Raw genomic sequence first — 23040 nt, 5'->3', positions numbered from 1 at the left:
CTCCCTCCCTCCCTCCCTCCCTCCCTCCCTTCCCCCCCTTCTCTGTGTGTGTGTGTGTGTGTGTGTGTGTGTGTGTGTGTGTGTGTGTGTGTGTGTGTGTGTGTGTGTGTGTGTGTTATACTATTTCAATGAATGTAACTCTCCTACTAAACATTCTTAGTCATAGCTTTGAAAGCCCCTGACAACCATTGTTTCATCATGATTATATTTATGTTTATGCTTAAGGGTGTAGCAAAGAGAATCACCGAGCAATAAAAATTCTATCTAATTACTCTAGCTGCATTTCTAATTGAGAATCCAAGAGAATAAATTCTAGCTGCATCTCTAATTGAGAATCCAAGAGAATAACTCCTTATCAGTTTCCCCAATGGTAAAAACCATAACATAGTTTCTAAATTCAACAAGTTACAAGGTAGTCCAATTTTTAGTTCTCATTGCTAACATATATATTTCTATAAGTGTGCATGATAGGGTCGAGAGTACTATATCTCTCATCATAAGTCACCCAAGTGTATCCTTCAAGGTTGCCAATATACTTTTCCACAATACCATGCCCAAGACTCTACTTGCAAATCCGATGGAGAGGTGTGCCATCTCACCTGCATCCATCCACAAGCACAGCATGTTAGAACATGAATACAATGCACTCTGGGACTGCAAGCTTCAATGTTGGCACATAGTTTTTATCCATGTCACTCTATCTAGACTAGCAATATCAAATCTTGGCATTCTAGTATTCGAAAAAGATCGGAGGTTGGAATTTAAAGAGTTAAAGAAATGCTTATAAAATATTAAAGTAATTCTCAAGGGGATATATGGAATAACTACAGGCCCTGTTGTCCTTTATTTTCAATTCTTATCCAATCATAATGTTGAATCATCTTAGATCTACAAACAAGAACCCTGAAAAAATGATGCATAGAAACCTGCATATAGAACCCAAGGGTAAAAACTGTCTTGACTCAGCTCATATCCAAGACAATTCCATGTTTCACTAACCAATCATATCCATGAAGTTCTAAAGGGAAATCCAATGGTAGATGAATCCCAATGGGCTCAATGAAACCCCACAAGCATGGGATCTGGTCAAAATTAGCATTAATCAAATCCTGGGATTCTCATACTCCAAAGGAAGAAATCAATACCAAGTCTAAGGAAAGTAATGAAAATAGATCTTGCATACAAGTACCTGATACAAGACTCCAATATGGAGGGTATTTAGAAACCAAGACCATCCTAAGGGTAACATATTACCCATGGAAATTTACCTTAAATTTCAAGTTAGCACCCCATGATACATACACGAGAAATGATGGCCTTTTTCATTTTAATACTCCAATGGTAATAAATAGCTCGATCCAAAAAGTTAAAGAAATGCTATAAATCGCTAGAGACATTTCCAAGTGGACTTTGGAAACCCAAAAATAGGCAATCTTAGTCGGTCTAACAAAAAGAATCCCATTGCTATTTAATGAAAAGATCCTCAAGGAAGAATAAGTAAACCTTAGTCAATAAAGTATTATTCCAACTGTATGTACTTGGAGTGGTGGTAATAGCCCCATGCTTTAAACATCAAAGTCCAATAAAAATAAGGGGTCATAAAGTCCCAATTGTCCCTTCAAATCCAAGTACCACCTAGCTATGCCAAGATCTATTGAATGGCTATTGTCAATCTATATGAATGGCCATCCAAAGTAATCCTATGAGCATTTCCAAGTTTGAGACTATTAAAAATGGGGAATCTTTTCCAAATAGATCCCATAAATCATTCAATGGAAATCCACTATTAGTTCACAAATAGCGAACAAAACAGACCTTTTAGAAAGTCTAAATAGAATTTAAACCAAGGCTAGAGGTATATACATATATATACGAGTATATGTGCCAAGGCGAATGAGATATATATACATCCAAGTATATAAGCCGCTGTCCTTTAATGTATCTATGCCATGGGCTTAGAATTCCTATTGTAATAGACTTAGGACTTGGTACTAACAAGTTTTCAAGTTTCTTCTCAAGATATCCAAATACGCAAGGTCGAAACTATGTCGAGGAAGTGTTAGGCGACAAAAGTCAAAATCCTAATGATACAGATGTAGTTTGGACTCATAAAAGGTAGGCTCCCAGTGATAGTAGAGAAGGCTCACAGTCATGAACCAGTTAAAGTACTAACTCTAGTAGAAGCAGCACCACTGGCTCTATTGGCTATAGTAGAAGCATGAATAGAACAGAGCCTACTCGATTGGCTTGAAACAAGCTGGTTGGACCAAGAGAACACATTAAGCGAGATCCATGGTTTTCAGCATTAAGAGTCTAAAGAGAGACAGAGAGAAAAGTATTAAACGTCAATTTGCTATAGCATAAGCAGGTAGCTCCATAACATAGCATGCAATGCAAAATATAGAGATGAAAGGAAACTAGGTGGGAGAAAGCCATAATGAACTATGCAGCTAGCAAAATACAATGGCAAAAGTGGGTCAACTATTCGATGTCTCTTGGCTATTGTAAGCTATCGGACTCAGCTCGCTGGGAGCTCTGTATCCCACGCAATACTTATTATAGTCATTCTCGGGTCTGTAATATAGGAGCCGAGAGCTAGTGGAGCTCCTATTGGAAGGCATAAAAAAGGAGGGCTACTACAAGCTATAGAGCCACGTCCAACAAGAGTGACAATCAAAGGAAGAGGCTTATCAAACCTAAGGAAGCTTCTTTGTAGAGTTTTCTCATGTAGTCATAAGTAGTCATGCGGGGAGCATCATGACTTTATCCATGCCTCAGCTTACCTCAATGAAACAGAACAGGATCCAAGTCGTATATAGGGAGCTACGCTCGGACGGGGAGCCTTTGTTTCATGCTCTCCAAGGGCTGGTGGTCTTGGAGAAGCTCTGGTAAAGGACCAAAGAGCATCTGGTGAAGGACCTGAGTCTAAACTTGGCTACATTTAGAAGCCAGTGAACGTTGGGGCCGTGGAATACAACGCAAGGGAATGCTGTGAACGCTGGGGCCATGGCTCAAATCAACTATTAGCAAGGTGTTAAACCATAAGAGAGCTCGCTGATTGAAGCTATAAACCCATGTCTACATCAACACAGTGCTTTGCTATACAACCGAATGTTGGAGACCTCGGCATGGCTCCATTGATGCACTAAGCTATATGGTTTGCCATAGTTCTCTTCAGATGCAAGGAGGGAGACGTTAGGTAGACCTAGGCATCTCGTAAGACTTAGGCAACCCGATATCCATTGGCAGGCAACCGAGCTGACAAAAGTGAGCTGCATCAAAGGTGGTCTCCTAGCTACACAGGTCCAAAGGTAAAAAGAAACTGAAATAGAAAAGTTGCCACACCTGGGACGCAGGGCTCCATTGTCCACAATTCATAAGTGGTATTTCGTGATGCTCCAGATCTTTTGTTGCTGAGCTTGATATACCGCACAACAAGTCACTGAGGTCAGCGGTAGTTAGCCAAAGCATTGCAAGTCACTGAGGTTGTGCTAGAGCTTGGTAAGTCGTTGGAGCTTCGAAAGTGTGTTCACTTCAAGAATATAGGTTGGAAGGGAAGTGCTCCTGAAGTTTCTCGAGGATGGAAGGAAAGGGAAGATGTACATCCCCATGCAATCGATTCCCCAATAAAGCACGTTGGTGGAACTTTAACTTCTCAAGTGCAAAAAGCTCCTTCCATAATATTTAGAACATATCAATATGGGATCTCTTCCCCCCATGGAATACCTTCCCTCCCTTTCTTCAATACAAATCCCAACCCCAACCAACATAATACAAAACTTACTATGTGGTCCTACTAATTTCATCTCGTGCATTTCAAAAGGGGTTAGTTTCCAAGGCTCCACCATCTCTCTACCGCGTATTTCCATAATATCATCTTATCAATATGATGGTCCTTGCATTCTCCATATCAATAAGATCATCATATCTCCATTATATCCATTGATTCCTCATAGAATTATTATAGGAGACATTGATATAATTGTATGAGATAATCAAGATCATAAGAGACTCTTTGCCCATCCCAATGTGAGGAACCATAGCCTATGCTCTCAACATGTATAGCTTGGGATCACAGGGGTCCCCAAGGGGAGGAGTGTGTGTGTGTGTGTGTGTGTGTGTGTGTGTGTGTCCGTGCGTACGTGCACATGTGTGCACGCGCGCGCACGCGCGCGCGCGTGTGTGTGTGTGTGTGGAGAAGCACTTAACATGTGGATTGGGGGTTTCCTAGAGCATTAGTGAAGTGAAGATTTAAATTGATTGAGCAATACCTTGACAACATAGCGACTGCCACGCCCATTCTCATTTGGGACACTACATTAATCGATGCATTCTAACACATATCACAAAATCATGCCATCGTCACATTCAAGACACAAAAGGATAGGTAGGCCCAAGACATTCAAGACACAAGATGCAGGGTCATTAAAAATTAAGGCCTAGTTATAGAAGAGCATTGGTATACAAGAGCCTCAATGGATCATCTTTTTAGGGAGGATAAAAGTATAAAAGGTCTTATTCAACACATGCATATGTGTATAAAAATATGCATTATATAAGCATACCCTAACTTGTAAGGTGAAATTATTTGCAAGCATCAATTTGGATCTCTCTGTAACCAACAGATTGATTTGGCATCAACTTTGTAATGTGAACTCGTTTGTAAGCGTTGATTTGCAGGCATCATATATATGCAAACTCTATGCTCCTTTAAAAAGGCCACTCTAAGAAAATCATATATGGCATCATATCCCGCAGGCTATATAAGTGGATTCAATACCGATCATAGCTTAGTATCTCAACGAAAATAGACTTTGCAAAAGGTGCTAGACTCTCCTCTACCAATAATAATAGTGAATAAAGGTAGCTGTTCATTAGACTGGTCCTGAACATGGCAGCCGATCCTCATATGAGTCATAGAGGAAGAATTTGTCACCCATCTAACACTCGAAGTGTATTTTGTGGCGGTGGCTGAGGATCCAAGGAGCTATGTAGCATAGATTAGCTCATAAAAAAGTATGATCGCAAATACTTAGCCAGTTCGTAAGACCAGTCGGTGATGCATGTTATACCTTGGTCGAATCACCAACATTGCATGGGCAAGAAAGCTATAAAATTAAGGTAATAAAAAAGGGCCTCTCTTTTATATATATATATATATATATATGTTCTCTTGGTCGAATTGCCAATGTCTCATGGACCATGTAGAGAGTGGAAACAAGACGGGGTGAGTGAGCCAAGGTAGACACCGAGAAAATTGCTTCTATTAGTCTTGTGTGAAGGTTTGCATGGCCAGATTTGTATAGCACAATAATAGCCAACTATAGCCTATATATTTCCACCCAACTCTTCACTTTATTTACAATAAGTTAACCATGGCCCTCAAAACCATAGTTTCATCCACCCTTGATTATATAAAGTATGAGAAATTGTCCTCATTCCTTGTGTGAGTTAAACCCTCTATATAAAGAATTTTGTAAAATCATCTAGTCATCTATACTTATCCCTTTATCCCATGCTCTATAAGGTTCATCAAGGCATTTTACATGCCTTATGGTGCCCATTCACAACTTAAAAAACAATGGCATCCATATTTCTCCCGCTCTTAGCATCTAACCAATCTTGTATTGCTTATATATCACATCCATAATTTTGACGTATGACAACGTCATCATAAGAATGTGTGTGTGGAGAAGCTTGCACTTAACATGTGGATTGGGGGTTTCCCAGAGCATCTAATGAAGTGAAGATTTAAATTGATTGAGCAATACCTTGACAATATAGTGACCGCCACGCCCATGCTCACTTGGGACACTACATTAATCGATGCATTCTAACACACATCACAAAATCATGCCATCGTCACATTCAAGACACAAGAGGATAGGTTGGCAATTCTTTGCCTGACAACGTCATCATAAGAATGTGTGCGTAGAGAAGCTTGCACTTAACATGTGGATTGGGGGTTTCCTAGAGCATTTAATGAAGTGAAGATTTAAATTGATTGAGCAATACCTTGACAATATAGTGACTGCCACGCCCATGCTCACTTGGGACACTACATTAATCGATGCATTCTAACACACATCACAAAATCATGCCATCGTCACATTCAAGACACAAGAGGATATGTTGGCAATTCTTTGCCAAGCCAATGCCTTGAAAGGCACTAAGATGCGGTAGCAGATCTTACCCATCAACAGCTTAAGATGAAGACTAATGAACTTCAAAAAGTGTGGGAAGCTTGAAAGAATGGCAAATGGGCAGCTTATCGTGAAGGCATTGCTCTCATCTGTGAATTTAAATTGGCTAGGACACTAACGTAGATCTGGAGACACTCAATCTATAACCGATGTAGTACATAAAGTCACCTAAGATGTATTTGTCATGGGTGTGAGGGCCTACTTAGTGGCTCCACCAATCAAGGTTGTATATGATCTTTTTGCAGTCTCATAGACCCTTTAGTCTTTGAAAGACTTTAATAAAATCTCTCTCTCTCTCTCTCTCTCTCTCTCTCTCTCTCACACACACACACACACACACACACACACACACATATACACACACACACACACACACACACACACACACATGTGCACACACACACACGCACATGCACATGTACACGTGCACGTGTGCACACACACACACACACACACACACACAAGCCAAGATCAAAATTAAAAAGACATTCCAGGATACTACTAACTTCAAAATGGTATGTAGAAAAAATATGGAGATTGCAATGCAACTACAAAAGACCATAACCAAGTGTGTTTCATGGGGTGTGATGGATCAAACTCCACCCTATGAATCTTTGCAAAGTTCAACAAACTTTCATGCTTACTATGTGAACGTCAGATAATTTTCACATGATATCCATTGTGAACAATTTAAAGTGTTCCAGAAACATATTTCATCTATATATTACTATGCCACTCTTTGCTACACGAAGATCATATATGGTTGGATTTGTGGTTTTTGATCATCTTACTGACTACAGTCAGTTGCTTTGTTTGTCTTTAATTACTTTGTGGGTGCTTTTTGGTTAATGTTTAGTAAATGATAGGTGGTCTGAAATGGCTATTCTAAAGTAAGCCTCTTGATTGGATTTAAAGGGATATTTATCAAGTTTACTTAAACATTATTTTTGACGTCAGTCTCCTCCTTTTGATCTCTTGTATGTTCCATGGAACAAATTTTTTGGCTTGGTTGAGGTTTACTAGACGTCATCCTATTTTGGGGTGCTTTACCATTGTTGAGACTTTGTCTGATTGTTTTCAATGATTAGGTATTTACTTAATAGATGTACTATTTCCTTCTTTGACTAATAATGTTCTAAGTTTAGCAATGGACATTCTAGTGACTATCATATGGTTGGTCTAGCTTGCTGGTTGACATTAGTTTATTGGTAGTATATGAAAGTTCTAAAGTTAGATTATAGGTTTAGGGTAGATTGTATTCAAGTGACTCTCTTTGAAAGGGATTGATTTTCAGTTTTATTGGTTATAAAAAAGAAGGCTAGAGTATGTGCCCATTTTTTGTTAATATGTACAAATTCTTCATTTAAAGTTAGGTCCTTTTAGATGGTGATAAGTTTTGATTGATGCTATGCACTCTTAATTGTCTCTCAAGGTGAGTTGGTTCCAATTCAAATTGTTAATAGAGATTAGCATAGATGAGTTATTAATGGGGAGGAGAGTTCATTTTATATCTTAATTTTACTTTTACGCTATTGTTAGTTGACTAGGCTTTGGTTTAGTGTTAGTACTAGTGCGGTTTTGTGAAAAGCTCAATTAACTTGTTATGTTATGTCTTTGAATCTAACAAGTTGGCTAATCATGTGTCAATTTGCTATATTAGAGAGTGCAGTGGCAACTTCAAAAGAAGGATGGTTGTTGGTCGTGGCTTCATGCTTCAGTTTGTGCTTCTTTAATTTTTAATTCATTAAGGTTTTTAGAATTGATTTAGAGCTCAAGGGCCCATTATTGAATTTCTTTAAGAAATTTGATTGATTTAAAGTAGTGTAATTACATTAAGCTAACAATTTAATTTTTTATCAAAAGAATGGGGTGGTATGTGGTCGTTGCTTCGTGTATCCTGTTTGAGCTCTCGAGCTTAATGGAGGCAGTCTAAAGTGTAGTATTCGATTGCTAGAGAACACTAAGTTTGTTGGGTCTAGTAAACCAAAAAAGTCATTGCATTTGTTTACAATTTCCTAAAAAATCAATTGAGAAGAAGTTACATATTTACATTTTGGGCTTTGTAGTATTAACGTGCCAATTATTTTTGTTAGTGGTCGACTGAGTAGGCGCATAGTGTTTCACCTCCTTCTCGTGTCACTATGTTTTGGTTAGACCATAGTGTCTAATTTTTAGCTTTGTTACTTTCAAACTAAAAGACTCTATGACCTCTTTCTTGCTAGTAGGTATGCTTAAAGGGCTTTGGCATTAGTTTAATGGTTTTGTTGTTGACGTGGTGCATGCTCCTTCAGAATGGTCGTGGACTTATCTCCATTGATGCTTCCGTTTGCTCGCTGCTAGGGTTTGAGTTTTTGCCTTTGCTATGCTTCTAGTAGATTGCTTAATCGGGGAGCCGTTGCTGTTGTCAGCTTGGCATCTACTTTCGCTCTTTTGTGCTCAAAGTTTCCATCTTGGTAGGTGTTCAAAGTGTAGACAACTTTGCCCAGTCTTCTTGCTGGAGGTTGCAGCTTAGTTGGCCCCCTGATTGGCATTGTTGTTCATTCTCAGATCCTCAGTTGTTGGTAGATCCTCTAGCTGGCTCAAGGTCTCGCTTCACTTTTATCTAGCGGCCTGTCTTGCACTCCTCCTTCTAAGTTGTTTAGTCGACCATTCTATGCATGATATCCTAGTGTTACGTAAAGAGTGGTTCAACTTTTAGCATGATCCCGAGTGTCTTGTGCTGCTCCATGTGCTCTGACTCTGACAAGGACTTCATCTTCATGGCTCAGCGACCTCTGCTATCTACCACGTCTGGTTGATCTGCTATACACATATATATATAAAAGTATTATTTATTTATTTATTTATTTATTTTTATGCACATGTATAATTATTTTTATTTATAGATGATAGATTTCTCCTCCTTGGTTTGTGATTCTAGTTTGCATGCTTCGATCATCCCAAAATGATGGATTAAAACCCATAGTCATGATTAAACATGAGCATTTAACATTTTGGACATTCAAAATACATACTGAACAATTAATGCGATGTCATATTGGAAAATGCATCTTGTCTAGTGACGTCATTACAATCATCAACAACTTCTACATCAAATCAAGCAACAAAATGGCATTGGACAAGGTACATTTGATGACACATAGAATTGGGCATACCCAGTATTATGTATTTGCAAAGTCGAATCACATGACAAGACAAAACCGAACAGATGTTCACTAGACATAACATTATTATATGTGAATTTTGTTATACTTAGTTGTGACATGGATAACAACTGGGGAGATGCATTCTAAACCTTCCTTCCTAGCATAGCATATATTTTTCTAACAAAATGTTATGGTGGATGGTGGATGGTGGCAGGTTAGTATCTCTCCTTCAATTAATATGACAAATTTCACAAAGTTCGATGAGTAAGGCAGGGTATTTATATAATCAATATTATCTCGATTGATATCTAGATTTTTGGAAAGTTCTATAATGAAAGCATTAGAAAAAGAAATTTACCATTCGATTGAAATACCGCATGACAATTTGAAGCATTGTATTATTATACAAAATGATGCTTAGAATTTGATTTATATTGTTACAATTTGTTGAGTTAAAGTTCAATATTGTAGAAAATTGGTTTGCATGTCTTGCACGCACACACACACATGCGAGTGTGTGCACACACATGCGCATGCATGCACCCACATGCATCCATAAAGGCACATGCACACATGCATGTGCACGCTCACGCACACACACATATATGCACATGTACACACACACACACACACGGCTTTCTTTTTGTAATGTTTTATATTACTATGTGGGAAACCTTAGCAGAAGTGTAAACCCAACATAAAGTACAAAAGCTTAAAAATACAACTTGGAGCTCCCGGCAAAAGAGTCAAGAGACGAGAATGAATCCAAACCTCAAGAGGATCTAGAGGGAGCAAAAGGATTAAATCATCCAAAGTCAACCTCTAGGTTCCATAAAAGTATCCAAAGCAACAATTTCACAAATAGCAAAATGAAGGCGTTTGATCATGTTAATGGTTCTTGCGAATGATAGCTAGAATTCTAAAAATTTAAAGCAAAAATCAAACGACGGATTCAAGGGGGTGAAAGACACTAAATTAAAGGAAGTCAATCGTGTTCTCAACGAGCATGAGTGACCAACATATTAATATCAACCACAATAATATGATTACCACATGATGATAATGGTTTGTTATTAAAGGTTGTTCAATTTGTTCTTTGGATTTTCTTTTTGTTTGTATTTTAGTTCATGTGCAGTAGCTTCAAATGGCATATGAGTTGGTCTCAACAAGCAAGAGTGACCGACAAAATGATGTCACTCATAGTAATACAATTACAACTTGATGATAAGTTATCACTAAATTTTGCACATGTTACAACACTTACCATATGGGTAAGTAAAGCTGAATGGAACTTAGAGAACCCCATACAAATAAAAAATATTACCTGTTACATGCCTAGAGGCAACTAGTTTGATAGTATCAAGACAATTCAAATTCATTGGCCAAGATGCAAAGTGTTGATACCCTGTAATGTTAGAGTTTTGACACGATTGGAACCGTCACTTTGCTAGTGACACCTAATTATTGCAAAATGAGAAAGAGCCTTTGCTTTTAAGGGGACCATTTTGCAATTATGTATTGGGCTCCCTTTTGTGTCGTAGACATGTAGTTGCTCTAGCACAATAGGCCCTCCACCTAAGGTATGAATTTGAACTTTTCATGATTGGTTGGTTTAGAGTTGAAGGTGACATTTTTGTACACCAAGTGGATGATTCTCTCCCTTTTCATACAAAAAAAAGACATGCATATGTGCATATCACATGAAATATGACCTCTTAGGACCAATCTAAGATTTGCATATGGTGTAAAGACCCGATAAAGACCAGTCGAGATTTGATAGTGTAGAATTCAAATTGATGAAAAGACACGCATGGAGTAGATAGCATAGAATTGCTACCTATTATGGAGAGTATATAGTGTGACATAACATTATGAGTTGTTATTTAGCATCCTTATATTGCATTTCTCAAAAGGATGCTTTTGTATTGAAGTTTCAACTTATGTAAAATTGGGTCAAATAGAAAGGCTAACACGCATAGAAGTGGAGGCAACAAATGGATGATATTTCTTTGAGGTCAATGCACACATGTAAGTTGAATGGAGTGGTTGAATTTTACAATATTAGAAGAGCCTACAATTTGATTATAACAAAGGGACTTCCCTCGATCCATTAATTCATGTCAAGGATAATCTAGGAACCCCTATTGATGTTAGGTCAAATCTTATTTTAATATTTCCATGCTTTGGAGAAGCTTGAACATTAGGAAACATCCTCGAGAAAAAATCATTGAAGAGTGCTTTTTCCTTCTTTAGATATGCTTCACATGATGGCTATCCCAACATTAGGATACTATCACACGAGACATATAAGGTAAGTAGTCCACATGCATTGTACATAATCATTCAAAAGCCATCACTAACAAGAGGAGCTATTTCCTTCCCCTTCTATAACCTATTGTTTGCATTAACCCAACCTATGAATGCTTATCCTAGAATTGCTTATTAAACAGCTAGTTGAAAGTTCACTTAGTTGCTCAACTTAGTAAGATAGCCACATTTTCAGTAGTGAGGGACAATAGTGATATCTCTCTTACAAGTCATATGAAGTGACTTTTTTACTTGCTTGCATTCGAAAACTAATAGTTTAAGCAAACATGTGAAATGCTTCAAGGATGAGCAAGAGCAACATTTATTGAGCATGATGGTTGTGCACCTCCCTTATATTAAAGTTGATAAAAAGTTAAAAGCTTATCTTGTCACCACAATGCTTCAACACTAATAATTTTGTTAGGTCTTCATTGCCTATATACTTGATGTGACTTGAAAATTTATGAGTTATGTACTCAAGTTCCTAGCCAAAGGAGTACGTTTCGAAGAGGCAATTTAGCACATTGAATCAATGGAGCACTCTGACTCACGCACATTGTTTGATTTAAAGCTGATGTAAAGAAGAGTTATGTAGTTGCCCACATGCTTAACTTGACTAGAAATAAGTACCTGAATGAACTATCTACTAAGGGAATGGAAAAAGCCCGCAAATGTGGTATGCAAATTGTAATTAACAAAGCATATAGCTGAAAATCATTAAACAAGGTAGTTGAACCACCGTTTTCCCTACTAAGCACTGCAATGTGAAAAAAGATCATTTGTTGTGGAAGAAGATAATTGTTACGTAAGTACATCTGAAGCAAGGCTAAAGAGTGTAATGTTTATACTTGACATGTGCCATCATACTAAAATATGAGCTCTCTTTTTTTTGGGATTAAACTTACTGAATATATTATAGGGCTAGTGAAGCCAGGAAAAGACCAAATACAAAAATTGGCTAACAACTTGGGCTACTCACCCTCAGCCTATGTTGTAATGGGTTCTAATCATCAGTAGGTTCCTACTAACTACTAGATCCTTTTCTGTCAACACCCACACCAGGTCTTGTAGGATTCCCTTGACCTGGCTAACAATAGCTTCAAGAATATGAGCTCATTTAATAAGCCTTTAGATAGTGTAATTTGCCACTTGGTAAACTGCTAATTAAATAACTAACAATCTCACAAACAAACTAAAACCTTTTAAAAATAAGGTGGCAAGTCATTAGAGCTCTGCTACGATGGAGATTCCAATTTTGAGGAAATTGGGAATAAGCCATCCAAAAAGATGGCACATACTGACAATTAAGAAAAGCATTAGTCATAAAACCATGTATATATACCTAAAGAGCTAATTGAACACATGCTAATGGAATATAATCCCTTGATTTTCAAGAGATGGCAAAGAAGGTGTTGAATGCTTTGGCCATTGCATACACTCCTACTAGGGTTAAAAACTCAAACCTTGTTTTTCGGGGGGTTTGCCACAATTGCACCGAAAGGGGAATTCAAATTGTAAGACTCCTAATAGGGGTAGAAGAATTATCGAATAGGTGTAACGTCTTGATGGTATAGGTTGCTCGGATTCTCAAAAAATTTAGTGCCAGTCCCCATGGACCGCGGCAGACTCCACTCGACTGAAGATGCTGAGCCAATTGTGAGGACCCATGAAACTAGGCACATCCTTGTTTTGCGGATTCTGTGGAGGGCGTTGAACGGATATTACGAGCCAGTTCAAGGGGTGTCTCTTGGCACCGCTTGGCAACCCGAAATTCATACTCCGTCTTTCTTGCTCCCAAATTGGGCTATGGTTGGTTTGTGTCGGTGGTGAGCTACTGACTTGTCATGATTTCTTGCCCTAGGGGCGTCACCCTCTTCCCATACCACCGCAGGTTGGCACTGGTTGCCACCTGAAATGCATGGAGTGTTTTCGTGATTTTCGGTTTTACATGGGGCCTTAAGTCCCTTGAATCCTTGATGCTCCTGCATTTGATGGCCAACGAAAGTGATTTGCAGGGGGGACCTTGCTCAACTAGTCCATGGGGACGGGGTTTTAGGGGGACCTTATAAAAGAGGGTTCAAGTGAAGGCGAAGTGACCATTTCATCACTAAAAAGAGGAGGTTATTAAGGTTGCCAAATTTGATGATTTTGGCCGACTCTATAAAGAGGCTTCATGCGAAGGTGGCGACTAAAAGGGGAGGTTATGAAGGACACAAAATGGTTGCCAACTGGGCCTCATGGAAGAGTTTGATGGAGCATTAGGTGTGGGGCGGGGTCCACGTGGGCCAATGACGTGTCAGGAGGGAATCACGGACGCGTGTGCAGGACAACTGTTTGCCAACTGCACTGCCAGCACGGACATGACAGGTGGGACGGAGGGCCCACGTGGGGCCAAACAATAACGGTAAAGGGCGTGGCGAGACCGGCACGTGGCGCGCTGAGCCGGTAAAAAGCGCAAATAAATAAGAAAAAGGCCAAAAGGGCAAAAAAAAAAAGTGGATTGGAATGGGGTTTGGAATCCGACGAAGCTAATGTGGTCAATTTAGATCTTTCATCTTCTTCTTGAGCTTGCAGTCCGCCATATCCAGAGCTTGAGCTTGCAATCCGCCATAGCCACAGCTTGCATAGCTAGAGCTTGAATTCCTCCATAGCCAGAGCTTCAGCTTGCATTCCTCCATAGCCAGAGCTTGAGTTTGCATTCCTCCATAGCCAGAGCTTGCACAGCCATAGCTTGCCTCCCTCCATAGCCAGAGCTTGAGCTTGCATTCCTCCATAGCCAGAGCTTGCACAGCCATAGCTCGCATCCCTCCATAGCCAGAGTTTCAGTTTGCATTCCTTCATAGCCAGAGCTTGCACAGCCATAGCTTGCATCCCTCCATAGCCAGAGCTTCAGCTTGCAGTCCTCCATAGTCATGCATAGCCAGAGCTTGCATCCCTCCATAGCCAGAGCTTGAGCCTGCATTCCTCCACAGCCAGAGCTTGCATAGCCAGAGCTTGCATCCCTCCATAGCCAGAGCTTCAGCTTCCATTCCCAGCTTCTTCTTGCATCCCTCCATAGCCAGATCTTGCAAGCTCTTACCTTTTGCCTCCTCATTCTCCATGCATCTTCACCATTGATCATGGCTCCCACCATCCTTCCCCTCCTCCTCCCCCCCTGATGCCGCCCTCTGAGCCTATGCATGCTTACATTCGCTTGCCCCCCCCTCCCTCCCCTCGCCTCCTCACCCCCCGATTGCGATATGGGCGTTCCAAGAGTGGCCGTATGCCCCCCCACCTGCTCCCCCCCCGGACTTTCTTTCAGCGCTTCGTTTGCCTCCTCCTCTCCTTGCTGCTGAGGCGCCATGGATTCTTCCTCTTGGCCCCCTTGTTTTACATCTCGGGCATGCTTGTCTACATGGGTACGATCTCCTTTGAAGTGCCCGGAGTTGCCAGAAATGCGCCACCAGGATCCGCGTATCGCAGCCCTGACGTATTCAGGCGCCTTTGGCCGGAAATGCAGAAAGCCAACGGCTCTTACGGGGTGAGTTGTCATCTTGACAGGTTGGTGGCGATGATGATGGGTTGGGAAACATACTAATTAGCGGCACCTGCCGTAGAGATTTTTGAAAATTTTTTGGGTGGCGCCTCATATTTGAAGGGGTCCATTCCAAACGAAAGAGGACGTTTAGAACTCTGAAACGCCCTTTTCTGAGGCAGTCTAGCTCGTTTGCTTCTAATACTGCTCACAAAAGTTCAGTTCCTAAAACCCAGTGGACATTACTATGGGAATACGATGGACACGGTCATTTGCTTCTCAAATTATACAAACCCACACAATACCTTGGGGTCTGTTCACAACGGGGAAAAATTATGGCGTATTCCACTCCGTTTAGCGTTGGAATTACAAACCCATCCTATTCCCATCTTAAACCAGCCATGTGCTGAGGACCCTTAGTATATTCTATTACAGGAAAGTGCCAAATTTTTATTCCTGCCGTGATTATGGCTGTCAATTACTCAGGGGAGTCTACGTTTCAGTGTTTCATATACATTATACGACGCCTCATGAAAAACCCCCGTGCCATCGTGGGAATGTTCCCCGATTAAGTATAACGACAAGAACTTTGGTTTTCTAAGTTGATAATGTTTGAAACTAAATGAAAGGGGCGAATGAGCCCAATCCAATTTCGGAAGCATTAATTATGCGTGTATTGATAAGACTCAAGCTTTTCCCTTGCGTCTATTTGCTTTCTACTAATCTTGGGTAGGCTCATTATTTTCTTCGTTTGTGGGGTACTTGATAGGCACCTCGATTCAACAGGTTAAGGAATGATATAAATCACGAACAATATAAAGTTGACAACATAAGCTTACATATAATATGGAAGAGCTAAAGGCATTTGCGCTTGACAGTAGTAGAGGATAAAGATTGGTTAACCTTCTAGGGATGTGAGTTCAGAGCACTTTCTTGGTATCTGTCCTTCACGAACCCTCCCATTACAGGTCGGTGGCACTGTTCTAGTGACTCATTCCAAGACTTGAATAAGTTAAAGCCTCCTGGCTTGGCCACATACCTTAATCCTCGAGGAGTAACATTAGAACATAGAGCGATGGAAGTTGTAGAAGGCTAAAGCTCAAGTTGTAGAATGGGATCATCCATATCTCAGAGCTCCTTGTTTCTCACATAGTATGCTTTACACAATGTTCTTTGAAGTAGTTTTAGTGAGCTCCGTCCATTCGAAATGGATATGGAAAATGTCTTAGTGAAACTTTTAGCATCATCCGTACCATATTTGTAAACTTGGATGTGGCTTTTTCCTCAATGTGTACCTACAAGCACGTGTAGGTAGGTACCAAGTCATCCACAAGGAATTGTGTGAGTATACCAGACTCTGGAGTCATCAATCATGACTTGAAGTGATATATATATATATATATATTTTTTCTCTCGTAGTTCTTTTGTGCATCTAGGATATTGATTCCATTAATGCTCTTGTGCTACAAATACACTAAATGCTGTCAGAATTCCTAGAGACCTTTGCAAATGGATGTCATAGTAGCTAGTCCCTCCTGTGCGTGATTGAGTTTATGATTTCAAACTTATGAGTGACTATCATGAGATTGAAACTGCACTATGCTGTGCTTTTAGAGGACATTTTCCTGGATTCATCTAAATATAATATATATGCTGACATAGTACTTGAAGTATCAATTAGAGACAGCCGGTCGATTTCAGTTGCAACTATGCGCAGATCACAAAGTAAAAGAAATGGTTTGTGATGGTATGGTGCAACATTTGAAGAGTCCCTAGGCAAGTGAGCCACTTCTTGTAAAAAAGGACAATTTCAATAAGATTGTGCATTGATTATCGACCATTGAATGGAGCGACAGTAAGAGATGTTTTATCCCTTACCTTGAATTCCAGATTCATGGCCTAAAATCTGGACATGGGGTTTTCTTTTTTTTCCTCCCAAAGAAAGGACTTCTATTAAGTATGAAAGGAACGCCGAGAGAAAAGCTCAATGGAAAAATACATCATGCGAGACATGAGAAAACAAATACCCTAATATTGCTCGCGAGTAAAATGAAAGTGTACGCCAACATGTTTGGTGCGGTTGGAGAAAATGGGATTGCTGGCGAGAGCGATGGCACTTTTGTTGTCGACGTAGAGGACCATTGGTTCAGTACAAGGAAAGTGTAGCTCTGCCAGAAACTGCTGGAGATATATGGCCTCTGTGGTACAATCATACAAGGCCTGGTATTCAGCCTCAGTAGAAGATCCAGCAAGAGTTTCTTGTTTACGGCTGGACCAAGAAACAGGTGCCGAGCTGAACGAGAAAATGTAGCCGCCATGAGAACGGCGATTGTCCGAGTCACCAGCCCAGTCGGAATCAGTGTATCCGTGTAGTGTTAGTCCTGGTCTGAAATGTAAACCATAAGAGTAAGTACCACGTATGAACCGTAAGATACGAATACATGCATGCCAATGAGTGTGCTTGGGTTCATTAAAGTACTGACTGAGAATAGAAACTGAGTAAGAAAGATCCGGACGAGTGTGAATGAGCCAGAGTAGCTTGCCAACAACCTGACGATAGAGATGTTCATCAAAGGGAGGAGACTCCAAGTCCTTTGAGAGCTTGACTGTGGGATTCAAGGGAGTGGCAGTTGGCTTAGGCTCGTGGGGGATGATTTGATCAAGGAGTTGAAGAGCATATTTCTATTGAGAAACAAAGATACCACCAGAATGCTGGACAACTTCCATGCCCAAGAAATAGGAGAGAAGAGCGAGATCGGTCATCTCGAATGTGGTGCTGAGTTGTGTTTTAATGAATTGAAGTGTGGTGGTGGTAGAGCCTAAAAGCAAAAGATCATCTACGTAAAGTAAGATAAAGCAGACCCCCTCTGAAGATTGATGTATATATAAATTCGGATCAAAAGGAGTGGAATGAAACCCATTAGTTTTGAGGAAGGTGTCTATTCGGTGGAACCAGGACCGAGGTGCTTGTTTAAGCCCATAAAGAGCTTTGCGGAGATGGAATACCTTATTTTCATGGCCAGGAGGAAAAAAACCCGGTGGGGGAGCCACATAGACTTCCTCATCGGGGTAGCCATTGAGAAAGGCACTCTTGACATCCATATGATAGATAGACCAGCTGTGATAAGCGGCTTGAGTGAGGAGGAGGCGAAAGGATGTCAACCGAGCAGTAGGTGCAAAGGTTTTCTCATAATCGATACCATGTTTTTGGCAAAATCCTTGCACTACTAAGCGAGCTTTGTACTTGTCCAGGGTTCCATCTGCTTTGAGTTTTGTTCGGAAGATCCACTTTGTTCCTATGACCTTTTTTGGAATTTTTCAGAACATCTCTTTCATCGAAGACCACATCACGGCGAACCAAAACTTTGTTTGTGCGAGGATCAAATAAGCGATAAGCTTTGGCTTCAGCCAAGTAGCCAACGAGAAGTAGAAGTTCAGCACGAGGTTCTAGTTTATCGCGAGTATCATTGGGAGTATGAGTGTACGCGCGGCATCCAAAGATGCGGATATGAGAAATAGAGGGTCGGTAGCCATAGAAAGCCTCAAAAGACGTCATGTTCGGGATGGCTCAGTAGGGCAACGATTAAGGAGATAGACAGAAGTGTTCACGGCTTCCAGCCAGAAACGTTCGGGCAACTCGGCTGCAAAAAGCATGGAGCGTGCCATGTTCATGACTGTGTGCTGTCTCCTTTCGACACGAGCATTTTGGGCGGGCGAATTCGGAGATGTGAGATGGCGTTGGATACCATGCTCGTGAAGGAAGTGAGTGAATTCATGGGAAATGATTTCACCACCATTATCACTACGAGCAATCCCAATAGGCTTCCCTGTTTGATTCATGACCAATCGAGCCCAAGTAGCAAAGAAGGAAAAAGTGTCAGATTTCTCTTTCATGAAGAACACCCATTGATATCGAGAGTAATCATCCACAATTAAGAAGAAATATTGTGAGCCATTCAATGAAGAAACATGAGATTTTCCATTAATATCAAGGTGGATTAGACGCAATATCTCACTGGCTCGAGAAGTGGAATGAGGAGGAAAAGGAGTTCTACTTTGTTTGCCTAATTGGCATGGATGGCAAATATCTTTGGCTCGTGATAATTGAGGTAGGCCATCAACCAAATGATCCTGAGACATTTCATATAAAGAGTCATAGGACAAATGTCCCAGACGATAATGCTACAACCGTTCTGTGTCAGTCGGATCTTTCAGGGTAGCAAGACGATGAAGCCGATGAAAACTCAGAGCCGGTATTGGAGGGAGTCTCAAGAAAATGTGTCATGAGGTACAGACCATGAGGTTGGGCTTCGCCCTGAGCTAAAAGGAGTCCCGATGTCTCATCTATGATTTCGACATGCGTCTTTGTAAATAGCACCGCGCGGCCAAGAAGGCAAAGTTGATGGACGGAAAGAAGATTGACCCCTAATTGGGGGACATAAAACACTTGATCCAACTGAGCAAGATTGGGACCTTTGTCGGTATCAAATTTGATTGAACCAACGCCACGAATAGGAGCGACAGAGTTATTGCCACAGCGGACTCCCCCTGTTGCCGGTTGGCGAGAAATGAAGAGATCACGATGAGGGGTCATATGATGAGTGGCTCCACTATCCACAATCCAAGGGGCTTTATGGCCACATGGTAGAGTATGAAATGCTGATCCAGATATGGATGGGGAGGAGTCAAGCTCGGTGATATGGATCAAGGCCTGGGAAGTGAAGTCTAGAGAATCTCCAGTGGACCAGTCAGACAGGCCTTCGGGAGTGATGAAGGGAGGGGATGGGGTGAACTGATTAGTGACATGGCCCTGTGGTCTCCAAGGGCCAGCGTTAGGTGGAGGAGGACCATTCCTAGGGTGCCAGCGAGGTGGCAGAGGAGTCGTAGTGGGGGGTTGTGGGAGAATGCCTTTGGCTTTGGAGCGACATTCGTCATCAACATGCCCAACTTTCTGGCAATGCTAACAAAACTAGTTCTTTTTGGGAAGGTTGTGTCAGGCGGGTTTAATACCAGAGGAATTATTGGAGTCAGGAGTGGGATTGGATTCCTTGAGTTGAGTTGATCTTTTTGAATCCCGGAGAGAAGAGCCCCCTTTGAAGCAGGAACACTATGTTTTTGGTGAACCTGAGAGTAGAGACGAGCATAACGCAAGAGTTGACATTCAAACTCATAAAAGGTAGGAAGGGAGGGTTGAGAAATGATTTGCTGCATAAAACTAAAGTACTTAGGTGGGAGTTTGTTCAAAAAGAAAGTAACTTGGTCATCCTCGGATTTGGGAGGACCAGTTGTGGCAAATTCAGCAATTAACCGCCGGTAGTCTGCCAGCTTGACCTTGAGATCATCAGTAGCAGTGATTTGGAATTGTTGGAGATCGTGGTCAAGATTGATGCGACGAGTACGATCTCGGGCCGCATAGCGGTCAGTGAGATGTGCCCATCGCTCAGAGGCAAGGTCAAAATGCTGCAATTGAGAGTGAAATTCAGGCAAAAGCCCTTGCATGATTTCGACAATGGCAGTGGCATTACGATGCCGCCACGAGCGAACTACTTGATAAGGATAAACATGAGGATCAGGTTGCGGTTCAGTACCTTGAACGAGTTCCCATAAGTCTTGAGAATCAAGCACATGGCGCATGAGATTTGACCAAGTGGTATAATTAGAACCGTTAAAACGAGTCATATCAGCAAAAGCATGTTTGGCTGTTGCAGAGACCGGGTGAGAGGAAGAAAGGGAATGATAGGGAGAAGCAACCGGTGGATGCATGAGAGGACTCAAGACAAGAGCGGAGTGAGAAGATGGGAGAGGCGGCACCACCGGAGGAACAAAAGGATTCGGAGAAGGCCCTGAGGGGGGGGAGGGATAAACATGGGAGGCGGGATACGACATGAGAGGGGAAAAAGGGGCAGCAGGAGAGATAGAGGGAAAAAGGCTATAGGAGCCCAGTGGCATGGGAGAAGATGGAGGATGAGAAGCCACTGGAGGGAAGATGGCAGCGGAAGATATGAGAGGGATGGGAGGGAAGGAAGAATGAGAACCAAAAGCAAACTCATTGCCTGACGAATTTCTCCTTTCTCGTCTATGAGTGTTTACATGCATGTATGGATATGTGTCCTTGTGATTACTCGTTCCTATGCCTTGCATAATAGATGGATTTGCACCAAGGGGATAGGGCAACATACCTTGCACTGATTCTTGTGGGATAGGCATTGTCGAATAACCCATTGGCCTCATGCCGGCCTGTCCTCTTTCGTCAGGGTATACTTGTTCTTCATTGGCACCGAACTTGAAATGTTGCTCCGCTTCTTCCGAGTTGAATAGAGGTCCTTGTTGACGTATCGGAGAAAGCCGTGGAGAAGAAGAAGCTCGAGGTGTGTGGGTACCTGCTTCAAGTTCCTTCCATTTCTGAAATTCAGCAAATTCTTTAAAGAGTTTGGAGAGGTATTAATCACCTTCGATCCTTGCAGACTCTCTCTCGACATATGATGAGGGTGGTGGTTGAATAGAGGTTGATTCGGGCTGAGATCGTTTCGGGGAAGAAGGAGAAGACATCTTCAGTTGATGATCTATCTTCCAAGCTTTCCAGGTCAAGGCTCAGGTGTCGGCAAGCACACCTTGCTCTGATACCATATAAAGAAAGTTCTTGGAGATAAATAAGACAACACTGAAGACGAAAGATAGCTGAAGAAGAAATATATATCACCAAAGGAACTCAATACAAGAGAAGAGATATCTGCGAAAGAAACTGTGGATGGAGCGAACAGCAGTCCTCCAGAGCAGTCAACTGAAGTGGGCTCTGCACTAGCTCCACAAGTTGGAACTGAACCAGATCTGGGTCAGCAACCTTTGCTAGAAGAGCAAAGGTTTGCTGCAGATCTGCAAGAAGGGCAGCAACAATAGAGAAGTAAGTCGATGCTGATCTGGAGCAGCTGCAGGAGAGGATGATGGAGCGGAAGTAGAGGAGGCAGATGCTGGAGCAGAGGCAGAGGAGATGCTGAAGCGGAGGCAGAGGAGGCAGAGATGCTGGACAGGATGCAGGAGCGGAGGCAGAGGAGGCAGAGATGTTGGAGCGCAGGTGTGCAGCAGCCTGTTCCAAAAGTAATCTGGTAGCCAGGGGGCTACTGCCTTTTATAGGCCTGACCCATGAGGTCGGCCAGCTGGTCGGCCAATTCTAGGTCGGCCAGTTCTGGTCGGCCAATTCTGGTTGGCCAGTTCTGGTCGGCCAGTAATGGTCGGCCATTTTTGGCCTTTCTGGCCACTTGTTTGGCCCTGGCTTCTGCGTTTGGAGATTGCCTGGCTTAACAGTGCCCGCCTAGTATGAGGATAGGTCAGTCCAGAGAGAGGGCCTCATTGTGGGTGTGCCCGCCCCCCCGTGAGGATAGAGAGCAGGACTGCGTGATGTGCTGCCACAATGGCCATGGAGGATCCCAGGATGGGTGCGGATTTGTGCGGGTATGTCAGGCCTGTTGTGCTGCCATTGGAGGCACCTCTTATAGGCCCCACCAGATGCACGCTTTGGAGCAGGGGGTGCGGTCGGCCACCTTGGCTGGAGAGCAGCCCTCCATAGGCTGGGGGTGAGCCCTCTTTATAGGGCTGTCGGAAGCCCTAAAAGGTGGGGCGGCCCACCTAGGCTGGTCGGCCCCTACAGCAGGGGGTTGTCCCCCCTTCTACATCAGCTGACTAGGGAGAGGGAGGCTGCCTATATATAGGCCCCCTTTCCTCCTTGTTTTCATCTTCTGATGGTGCTGTTCTTCCAGCATGGACCAGCCCCTTGTGCATCACTTGGAGCAGCTCTCCCAGGTGTCTTCTAGAGCAGTCCTTCCAGCCTTGGGCTGGAGCAGTTCTTCCATCCTTGTTCATCTCAGTTGTGGAG

General features: G+C 42.0%; 1 protein-coding gene across 1 annotated transcript in view; it reads left to right on the top strand.

The window, feature by feature from the left end:
* The first annotated feature begins 14220 nt into the window (after positions 1-14220).
* The window catches only part of LOC147895842 (protein ESMERALDA 1-like), a 33884-nt gene continuing 25064 nt past the window's right edge, over positions 14221-23040 (top strand). The window contains exon 1 of the mRNA XM_087382420.1: positions 14221-15176. Within this exon, the coding sequence (XP_087238546.1) occupies positions 14814-15176 (363 nt within the window). The 5' untranslated portion in view covers positions 14221-14813. The remainder of the gene's footprint in view (positions 15177-23040) is intronic.

This window comes from Dipteris shenzhenensis, chromosome 12 (genome assembly GCF_047967505.1).
Source record: "Dipteris shenzhenensis isolate YYH24624 ecotype China chromosome 12, Dip_SZ_1.0, whole genome shotgun sequence".
NCBI lineage: Eukaryota > Viridiplantae > Streptophyta > Polypodiopsida > Gleicheniales > Dipteridaceae > Dipteris > Dipteris shenzhenensis.
Note: the sequence above shows the minus strand (reverse complement) of the source record. Positions and strands in the feature narration are given on the sequence as shown.